General features: G+C 36.2%; 2 protein-coding genes across 2 annotated transcripts; one reads left to right on the top strand and one right to left on the bottom strand.

The window, feature by feature from the left end:
- Nucleotides 1–4,502: 4,502 nt before the first annotated feature.
- Nucleotides 4,503–6,054, bottom strand: LOC122293022 (F-box/LRR-repeat protein At1g67190-like). Its single transcript, XM_043101632.1, has one exon. The coding sequence runs from the start codon at nucleotides 6,008–6,010 to the stop codon at nucleotides 4,595–4,597; it is 1,416 nt and encodes a 471-aa protein (XP_042957566.1). The 5' UTR covers nucleotides 6,011–6,054; the 3' UTR covers nucleotides 4,503–4,594.
- A 1,444-nt stretch (nucleotides 6,055–7,498) lies between these two features.
- LOC122291085 lies at nucleotides 7,499–8,356 on the top strand. The gene has a single exon (XM_043098730.1). The coding sequence runs from the start codon at nucleotides 7,499–7,501 to the stop codon at nucleotides 8,354–8,356; it is 858 nt and encodes a 285-aa protein (XP_042954664.1).
- The last annotated feature ends 3,031 nt before the right edge of the window (nucleotides 8,357–11,387 follow it).

Below are 11,387 nucleotides of genomic sequence, written 5' to 3'. Positions count from 1 at the left end.
AAATACAAAGCCCTCCACTAAAGCATACATTAAAGAGGTTACTGGTCTGAGTGACTCATCTAATATGGAGAAATACTTATGTCTTCTAAGTCTGGTGGGTAGGTCTCGAGTGAGAGCTTTTCAGGATATAGTAAGTAAGGTGCAAACCAAGATTGGGAATTGGAAAAATAGATATTTGTCACAAACTAGGAGGGAGTTTCTGATTAAGGTTGTGCTTCAATCAATTCCAACTTATTGTATGGGTGTATTCTTTCTACCTAAGACATTGTTCTAGCAGTTAAACTCTTTAATTTCTAACTTTTGGTGGAATGTTATGGAAGACAGAAACAAATTGCATTGGAAGTCTTGGCAAGTATTGTGTACTGGTAAACAGAAAGGAGGGTGTGATTTCAAAGATTTGGTTGGGTTTAATCTGGCCTTGTTAGCTAAACAAGCATGGAGATTGCTCACAGGTCCAAATTCTCTCCCTAGTAGAATTTTTAAGGCCAAGTACTACCCTTCATCATTAGTGTTGCAAGCTAATTTGGGCTCTTGACCATCATTTGTGTAGAGTGTATGGAAGGCTATAAGGCTACTCAAGGATGGTTTAATTTGGGGTGTAGGAAATGGTAGAGAGATTAAAATCTGGCAGGACATATGGCTTCTAAGGGAAAGCTCATGCATGATTCAATCTCCTATGCAGAGACTAGGCCCTAATGCTTTGGTAGAGGAGCTATTATATAGACAAACTGCTTGGTGGAATGTCCAGTTGGTTTAGTCAGTATTCATTGAAGCTGACTTTGTTGCAATATTCTAGATTCTAGTTAGTGTTTTGGATAGTCTTGATAAACTGGTGTGGAAAGGGACTCATAATGACCTTTTTACTGTCATAAGTGCCTATCATTTGTATATGGAGAAACTATACAGTTCCCATGGTGAGTCCTCAAACAGTATTGAGTATGATTCTTGTTGGAAGGAATTATGGGCCTTACTTGTTGCCAATGCTGTTAAGAACTTTTTATGGAAGGCATGTTCAAATTCTCTCCCTACCAAATTGAATCTTTACAAGAGGAGTGTTATTGATGATGCTTTATTTCCTAAAAGTTTGAGGGAAGTTGAATCAACTGGTCATATTCTATGGTCTTATACTGCTACTATGGATGTTTGGCTAATGGGAAATAAGGTTTTGCAGAAAATGGCAATCACCAACCTTGACTTTGCTCAAGTTTTTAAACAGCTAGTGAGTAGGTTGCAAGGTAAGAACCTAGCTTATTTTGGTTATGTGGCTCAGGCTTTACGGCACAAAAGGAATTCCCTAGTTTTTTAGCAGAAGTTTACTCCTCCCTCAGTTTCATATAGGCATGTTGTTACTGATTGTGATGCATACTAGCAAGCTTTGGAGGATATTAGTCAACAGAGGGCTTCAGTTCAAAATACTGCAATCAAGTGGGAGTCTATACCACATGGACATATAAAGATCAATTGGGATATTGCTATCCAGAAACATGCTAATAGGATTGGAATTGGCATTGTGCTTCAAGACTGGGAAGGGGATGTGCTATTGATTTTAATGAAGCCTATCTTATTTTCTTTTTCTTTTTCTTTTTTCTTTTTTTTTTTATTTTTTATTTTTTTTATGCTAATTTGGCTGAAGCAAGGAGTCTTTTTGAAGCTGTTTAGTTATGCACCACTCTTGGCCTTTCTAATTGTATTTTCGAGGGTGACTCTTCAATTGTTATCTTGGCCGTTTGTAACAAAACTGGAGTGGATAGCTACAATCCTATTCTTGGAGACATTCAACAACTGAGGCATAGTCATGACTGGTGCTTAAGACATGTCAAAAGGGATGCAAACCGAGTGGTACATGAACTAGTAAGGGAAGCAGTGTTGTTAGATGATGAAAAGATTGATATTGATCTTGTAATCCCTTGTATTTCTAATCTTGTTATGTCTGAATGCCACCATTATCATCAATATATTACAACTATTTCTCCCTAAAAAAAAAAAAGGTAAATTTTTTGTAAGATACGTAAGGAAGTTTCCTGCGCAAGGTATGATCCATCAACTACAAAAACCTCTTGGTAAGATATGAAACTATCTACACCCTTTCAAGTTCTCACTTGCAAGTATTATTGACTTAGCGATGAGAGGCATCCCCACTAGAATGTGTAGGGAGATAACAATAATGTGTTGTTGATAGAAATTTGTCTCAACAAGATTAGTAAATAACAACGCACTCTTTACATTCAAGATTATTAGTTTCTAAACAAGGAAAAAAAAAAACAAAAGAGGATTAATGTCATTAAAGCTTGATATGAGACAAGCATACTACCATAATAGAAAAAAATTTGATAAATAAATATCATAATCAACAACACTTATTTTTCCAAAAAACAGTTATAAGATATGCAACAGTATCATCACAAAATAATAATAATAACAATAATAATAATAATAATAATAATAATAATAATGTAAAACCAGATTGCCAAAGATTCCAATTTTCTTAATTTATTTCATGGAGTAAAAAACTTTCAAACTTCATCACGCCATAGATATATCATTAATTTATTCTAGAAAAAATCTATATATGGACATGGAAATTCAGTACATTCTTCGATACGTACTTCTATTAAAAAAAATTAGTAGTGCTATCTTTATAATCCCTTCTCTCCAGATAAAGAAGCTCTACCTTCTCTCTAGATCTAGAAAAACTCACCCAAACAAAAAATGGTCCAGGATCCTTCCCTCCATCCTCCCCGCTGCTATCCTTCCTCTTGTTGGTTTTTCTATGTTTTGTGTTTTTAGTTTTTGTTTATTTTTTTCTATCAAAACATGGAGAAGTGGCGTTTTGATATCTTCCATTAGCCTCCGATCACCACGCCCCCCATCGCAGGATTTCTAAGCCATCAATCTTCCAGACTGTCGAAGGTCTTGTCAAAAGGAGCGATGCGTGCCCCATACGCGCAGGTCAAAGTGCATGTGTGTCCTCCATACGCCACCACACAAAAGAGTTCTGCTACCACAATGCGGGGCGTTTCTCGGGCCAACAACTTTGGTAACTTCAGGATCGATGGTCCGGCACACTCCTAGTGTGGCACGTGTTCTTCACGAGTCTCTACAGCCTCCTTGCTCAGTGTTTTGTAGGTTCCAGTGTTTTCATAGTTTTGTAAGTTTTGTTAGTGTTAGGTAATAATAAAAGAAATAAGCTATAAGACTTTTGTCCATAGCAGGAGAACCCGCTCCTCCTTTTGAGGATGGGGGATGATTTTGTTCTCCTCCTTTGGAGGATGGGGAATGGTTTTTCCCTTTTCTCCTTTGAAGGATGAAGGTTGAATACCTTCTCCTCCTTTGGGGGTGAGGGATGGTGATATCTATTTTTACGAAGTGGTATATTTCCAAGCAAATCGGGATTGAAATCTCTGTTTTATAGAGTCTCATATTTCAAAAGGTTTTGTCACGTGAGAGTTTATAGAAATTAAGATAATGCCCATCACAAAGAAATTTGTACATAGGAAAGCCCTTCACAGATGCATAATTTAGCTTGTAATTTGGGTATTTCCCTCATGTATTTATCAGTCACAGATGTAATCTTGGGTTTAATGAATGAAATAAAATCTATTTCATATAATAATAATAAATTAGTAGTGCTATTTACATTTTTATTTACAAGACTCGTTTTATTAGTTTTCTTTACAAGACTCGTTTTATTAGTTTTCTTTTGAGATTCAAATTTTAAATTTCAAATTTTATAATTTTCAACATATCAATAACTGACATGTGAAATAAGCTTTTAGTAAGTTTTTCTCAAGTATATTTAGCATTTTCCTTAAAAAAGTGTTTGATGATGATAAAGGATACATTCAACCGTGTAAGCCAATCTCTTCTTCTAACACTACTCTTCCATTTTGCTTCTCTCTCTCTCTCTCTCTCTCTCTCTCTCTCTCTCTCTCTCTCTCTCTCTCAAAATTGCAGAGTTGATTTGGCTAGTGCATGCTCAATAGCTACATTAAACCTTTATTCACTAACTTACAATAGCTCTTTCTAACCCTTTTAGCTTGCCTCTTTTGAGCGTCTATGGCGTTTCCTCCAGTTGGCTTCTTTCTTGCTGATGACTTGGGTGATTTTCCAGTCATTTCTTCCATTTAAATTCATACTTGGTCGAATGAGGGCCTCAAACAAAACTGGTGGGTTTGGTGTCTAGAAATGCAGAGATTGGTCATCAAAATGTTGAGCAAAACTTCATACGAGTGACTCAAAGCTAAATATAGTGTGACAGATGTTGATTTATCGTGAAAATTGTTGAGAAAGTGAAAAAATTAAGGGTACATATATCCAAGACGAGTGGCTGCCCGTGTGCGGACACCCACATGCACACACACCTGTGTGCTTGCGAGTGAGAGAGCGCAAACCGAGGTCTATGTAGCAATCAAGGAAAAAATATTTTGCTGAAAAACTACAAAATTAGTCAAATGCAAGAGATTGTAATTATCATCGTTTTTCGTTAACATGCTCAGTCTCTACATGATGTAAAATGTACCTATGCTCCTATACATCCTGTACACGACAGAATTGAGCCAAAAATGGATTTCCAACTACGGATTTTTGCAGAGTTCTACTCGTAATAAAATTGCACCTCCAAATCAATGTATTTTTTCATGAGTTCAACAATGGAAGACGTGAAATTAGACAGCATCTGGCATTTCTTAGGGTTTTTGACCTCTGGAATGAACCCACGAATGACCAACTTCTTTAGATTTGGGCATCGACTCACCATCCTCTCAACCCAACACGAGAAGAAATCATCAATTATAGTACTCCAACCAAGCTCCAACACAGTCAAATTTTCCAACGGAGAAGACCCTCCTTGCAGAACATGGTGAACAGCTCCAACTCTTAAATCATAACACAATGAAAAGTGGGTCAGCAGTGGGAAACTAACAGCAATTGTGTCCATATCCACAATCTCTTCTTCTTTAAAAACCACCATATCCCAAAGCCGAAGTCTTCTTAATTTTGATGATCTTGAGATCATATTGTAGAACTTTGGCCAACTTAATGAGAACCTTCTGATATCTACATTCTCAAGATTTTCTGCAGTCGCAACAGTATCAAGATGGAACAAAGTAACATCATCAGCCTTGAACTGCTTTAAAGTCCCCTTTCCGACAATTTCGAAATCCTCAATGGCACAAAGTTTCATGTTCAAATGCTCAATGCTATCTGCCTCCAATATAAGATTATCCAAGCTGATTGCTTCAACATAAAGACTCTTCAATGTGGGACTGATCAGCTCAACTGTCAATTCTTCATCTGACGTTGCCATCTCTAGACCGACAAGTTCCAAGGTTTCAATTTTCCGGCAGGCAATGAGAAGAAGACTTAAATCCGATGGTGAAATATTAACATAGCTTAAAGATAGGGATTTCAAACAAGGAAATCTTTTATAAACCCCACTAATGGAATTATGTGCCATGACCAAACTTTCCAACTTATGCCCGCCAAATATTTCAAGTATGTTTACACTTGGAGTAGTTCGAACATTATAGGACAATCGCCGCAATTTTTCCCTAGTATACATGAGCCAACAAGTGACGGTGGCAGCCGAGAACTCAACAGCATCTATCAGAATATATAGTACTTCTAATCCCCTTGTTTGAAATATGGTTTTAGTTATCAAGATTTCTGGATGACTACTTGGCAAATGACGATAAACAGGGCAATCACTGGAATTGAATGAAAGTGTGTGAAGATGTTTGCGGTAAGCTTCTCGCCATTTTGAACAAGTTGCAGAAGCTTTTACCACATCTCGGGCAGCTCCGAGACTAGACAGTATGTTTCCAACAACTTCAACAGGAAGATGCTCCATATCTCCAAAACATATAAATCCTTTTTTCTTTTTTCTTTTTTTAAAGTAAGAGCTCCAAAATCTATAAACAAAAGGGAAAATTATAAGCATGAAAGATTCAAATGGTATACGCAGTAACAAATTCAAGTCAAATGTAGCCCAAAATATATGCACAAAGCACATCGAAAAACAAGATTAAGCGTCTGGATATCCACAAGAATTCAAGAAATTGCACCAAAATCGTACTCATCCCAGGAAATAAAAAATTAAAAACTTCAGTAAAACGAAAAAAAGTTAAAGAATTAAAATATGAAAACCAACAAAAAAAAAAAACCCAGAATCACAGTGATTACCTGAAAAGAAAAGAATATGGTTTGGATGGAAATAGAAGAACTCCAACAATAGAGTACGAGTGAGTCAAGAAGATCTTGATTGCAGGCGTTGGCTATGGTGGATCTCTCCCATCACACCGCAGAATCTAAAACTGATCTTGGATTCAGGATTTAATTCAATAATACGAATAGCACCCAAAAGAGAATACAAAGTTGATGGAGTAATGAATATATTTGTGGCGTCTCATTGTGTGCACTACTATATAAAGAATCATTCAAGAAGCCCACCTAACTGATTTTGTTTCTCTCTTTATGGTTAAGACCATAGAAGATAATTGAGGAGGGAAAACTCGTTCGAAAGGAGGGAAAATTGAGGAGCATACAGATGCATATATATATATATATATAAAAGTTCGTTTATAGTAAAACAGATGCATATATATATATATATATATATAAGTTCGTTTGAAAGGAGGGAAAATTGAGGATCATACAGAATATATATTTTTTTAACAATTTTGGAAGAAATAAAAATAAAATAGAAATAAAAAAAATATAATTATAAATTAATGTAATTCGAGATAATATATTATGTATTTGTCAATAAAAGAGCCTTTTTTCCTACATGCAAATATGGAAAGATAAAAAGTTGCTATTATCTTTTTTTCAATCACCCCAAACTACCAAAAAAAATTCTATGCACCTTGAACCTTCTATGTAAATTAAATAGTTAACCCAAATAACTTTTAATAAAAATTAGAAAAATGAAAAATAAATAAAAATATATAATGAGTTTTTCTTATGCGCTTTTTTTTAAATAAAAAATAATATTTACAGTCATAGAGTGTAAGTTCATGCTCTCATTTAAGAAAAAAAAAAGTACATATGGAGATCCGTATGTGAAAATTTAATTTTTTCTAAAGGTGGATCCTAGTCTTTTTCAAAAAGAGTGTATAACGTTTACACAACTTATAATTGTATCTTTTAGAAGAAGATGGAAGCTATTAAAAGAAAAATTAAGTTTGTTGGATGTTTTGTAGTAGAACCAGTGGGAAGGAGTGGTGGTTTAGCAATGATGTGAGAGGATGAAGTAGATCTTGAGGTAATAAATTTTTCTCAGCACCATATTCATACTAGACTAAGTTGTCCAGATTCTAGTAAGGAATGGTGGTTAACAGGATTTTATGGCCATCCTGAGTGGAATAAAAGGAGAGATACATTGCTTTTATTGGATGTTTTAAAGCCTGCATTACATCAAGCTTGGTGTGTGTTGGGTGATTTTAATGAGGTACTTTCCCACGATAAGAAAATAGGAGGAAGACAAAGGGCAGAAAATCAAATGGAGGTTTTTAGGGAGGCTTTGGTGAAAAATGAGTTATTTGATTTGGGATGGGTAGGTGATAAATACACGTGGAGTAATAGACATGAAGAAAATTCATTTATAAAGGAGAGATTAGATAGAGTGGTGGTTAATGTTGGGTGGTCAGATTTGTTCAAAAATGCTGAAGTAGAAGTCATGCAAGCTAGAAGTTCTGATCACAAGCCAATTATGTTAACTGTCATAGAAGAAGCAAGGTGTAAGAGAAAAAGAAGATGGTTGTTCAAATATGAAGCCAAGTGGTCTTTAGAGGAGGAAGGTGGGGCAGTGGTGCAAGAGGCTTGGAAAAGAGTTGCTACTGATTCAAATAAATTCAAAGTAATTGAGAAAAAGCTACAGTGGTGCAGTAGAGCACTATCTCGATGGGATTCAAGAAGAAAGCAAGAGGCAGCAGAAGAACTTAAGTCTATTAATGAAAGGCTTAAGTGGGAGCAACAGAATGAAGGTCCTCATAATGTAACTATTATAAAAGAGTTGCAGAAGAAATTTGGTTTGATTATGGAGCAGGAAGATCTCAAATGGAGGCAAAGAGCAAAGCAAGTGTGGCACCAGATGGGAGATAGAAACACCAAATACTTCCATGCATGTGCTACTCAAAGAAGGAAGAGGAACTGGATCAAGAAGATTTCTGATGAAGAAGGCAGAGAATTGATAGCTCAAGAAGACATTTCAGATGCTTTTACTCGGTATTATGCAGGAATTTTCCAGTCTTCTATGCCTACTGATGAGTGTATAGAGGACTGTCTCAAATCTGTTGAACCAAAAGTTACTTTGAGTATGAATGAAGAGCTAGTCAAAGTTTTACTGTTGAAGAGATAGAGGCAGCTTTGAAGCAGATGTCACCCCTTAAATCTCTAGGGCCCGATGGCTATGGAGCTTGTTTTTATCAATCTCACTGGAAGGTGGTGGGAAATGAGGTATGCCAAGCTGTATTAAGTTTTTTAAATGGAGGGCAGTTAGATACTATTATTAATCATACTTATGTAGCCTTAATTCCTAAAACTAAATGTCCTACTGTTGTTAGTGAATTCAGGCCAATAAGTTTGTGTAATGTTATTTACAAGATAGTATCAAAAGTGCTTTCAAACAGGTTAAAGAAGATTCTACCTCAAATCATATCAAGCAGTCAAAGTGCCTTCATACCAGGAAGGCTAATCACAGATAACATCATCCTTGCATATGAGATTTTACACACTATGAAGAGCAGACAGAAGGGGAAGAGAGGCAGCATGGCAATTAAGCTTGACATGTCCAAAGCTTATGATAGAATTGAGTGGAGATTCCTGGAGGCAATTATGAAGAAGCTGGGGTTTGCTGAAAGGTGGATACAATTGATCATGGAGTGTGTTACAACAGTAACTTATTCAATAATGGTGAATGGACAGCCTAGTGACAAGATTAAACCATCTAGAGGTTTAAGGCAAGGGGACCCTATTTCCCCTTACCTATTTATTATGTGTGCTGAAGGTTTAAGTTCACTCATAGAGGATTCGGACAGAAGTGGGTATACTAAAGGAGTCTCTATCACTAAGGGTGGTACAAGGATAAACCATTTATTATTTGCTGATGACTATGTGATATTTGGAAGGGCTATGGTAAGTGAATGGCATAAGATTCTGTGCTTGTTGAACAAATATGAGAAGGCATCTGGGCAGTTTTTGAATAAACAAAAGACTTCAATCTTTTTTAGTTCAAATACTGTAGAAGCTACAAGGAAACAAGTGCTAGAGTTATCAGGAGTTTCAGCAGGTGGCAGTTATGAAAGATACTTGGGTTTACCCACTTTTGTTGGTAAATCAAAGTATAACACATTCAGATTTTTAAAGGAAAGAGTTTGGAACAAGATTAATAGCTGGAGGAATTCCTTTCTATCTCAGGCAGGGAAGGAAACCTTGATAAAAGCTGTAATTCAAGCTCTACCTACCTACACAATGAGTGTTTTCAAATTGTCCCAGAAGTTGTGTAAGGAAATGACAGTGTTAATGGCTAGGTTTTGGTGGGGTCTTAAGGAAAATGGCTCAAAGATCCATTGGAAGAGTTGGGAGAAGATGGGAGAATCAAAAGAATCTGGTGGTTTGGGCTTTAGAGATTTGCATTGTTTTAACAAGGCATTATTGGCAAAACAGTGTTGGAGGTTGATCCAAAACCCCTCTTCCTTGGTTGCTGTTGTTTTAAAGGAGAAATATTTTAAGAATGTGGTTTTAACTGAAGCTAAGGTAGCGGCAAGGCCATCTTTGATGTGGAGAAGTATGCTGTCTGCTATGGATTTGATAAAGGATGGGCTGTGCAGGAGAGTTGGTGATGGAAGGAGTACCAAAATTTGGGGTGATAAATGGTTGCCACTGATTTCTTATCGAAAAATATGCTCACCTGTGCACATTTTGGATAGAGAAGCAAGGGTATGTGACCTGATAAATGAGGACACAAAACAGTGGAATTACAGCCTTATAAATGAGATTTTTAGTACTGAAGAAGCAGAGGCAATAAAAAGTGTTCCTGTGAGTATGACTGGAGTTAAAGATCTGATGATCTGGGGCCCAAGTGGAAGAGGCATTTTTTCTGTTAAAAATGCTTACCATGTAGATATGAGTAGAGTAAAAGGTAGAAGAGGAGAGTCATCGAGCTGCAAGGAGGAGAAGTCAGCCTGGCAGCAAATATGGAGTCTAAAAGTGCCTGGGGCAGTAAAGGTTTTTATGTGGAAGGCTGTGAATGAAATTTTGCCTACAAGGTTTAATTTGTGGAAGATGAAAGTAATTGACTCAAACATATGCCCTATATGTCAGAGAGAAGAAGAGTCTATTATTCATGTTCTATAGGGGTGTCCTGCTGCAACAGATGTTTGGATTGAAGCTGATAAATCAATTCAAAAACTAGTTATTGATGGGGCAAAATTAATGACAGTATGGAAATATATCACAGAAAAACTGAACATAGCAAAGATTGAATTGGTGGTTTGTGTCATGAGGAGGCTATGGCAGAGGAGAAACTATCTGTTATTTGAGGATAAATTTGAGAATCCAAAGCTGGTATTCAGGTCAGCAAAACAACATCTCATTGAGTATCAATCATCTTTTAATAATAAGGAAATTGTTGCTCAGCAGCAAACTGTAGTGAGACAGGATATCAGATGGGAAAAACCAGATGGCAGGTATGTGAAGATCAATTGGGATGCTGCTGTGAATTCAAAGGACAAACAGATTGGTGTTGGGGCTATAGTTCGAGATGGACAAGGTGAAGTCTTAGCTTCACTATGTGATGTGGTCCATTTTTGTACTAAACCAGATGTAGCAGAAGCTATTGCACTGAGAAGGGCTGTACAATTCTGTATTGATCTTGGTTTGCCTACTGTCTGTCTAGAAGGTGATGCTCAGTTAGTAATCAAAGCAGTACATAGTAATGAAGTCATAGCTACGGATTATGGAGTATTAATTGAAGATATAAGAAAGTTGCTGGTTGAAAGGGAAGCTTGAAAGATCCAGTTTGTACATAGAGAAGCTAATTTGGTGGCCCATTCACTGGCAAAATTAGCTTTATCTATAGGGGTGGAAAAAGTCTGGTTAGAGGATTGTCCTAGCCAAGTTTGTTCTACAGTTTTGAGGGAAAAGGATTGTAATGCACTTTCTGTTTTGCTGGAATAAAATTACAAGTCAAGTTTGACTTTTCGAAAAAAAAAAAATAATTGTATCTTTTAGCATTGAAAGATGTTTACAACTCTTTTACCATATATTTAATAAGTTTTGAAAACCAACAAGCCCACTAAAAATATGCTTAGTTTTGTAAAAACTTCTATGATTTTTATTTGTCATTACAATCAAGTATTTTGATGCAGAGATATTTACAACTCTAATTT

The sequence above is a fragment of the Carya illinoinensis genome, chromosome 13 (assembly GCF_018687715.1).
Source record: "Carya illinoinensis cultivar Pawnee chromosome 13, C.illinoinensisPawnee_v1, whole genome shotgun sequence".
NCBI lineage: Eukaryota > Viridiplantae > Streptophyta > Magnoliopsida > Fagales > Juglandaceae > Carya > Carya illinoinensis.
Note: the sequence above shows the minus strand (reverse complement) of the source record. Positions and strands in the feature narration are given on the sequence as shown.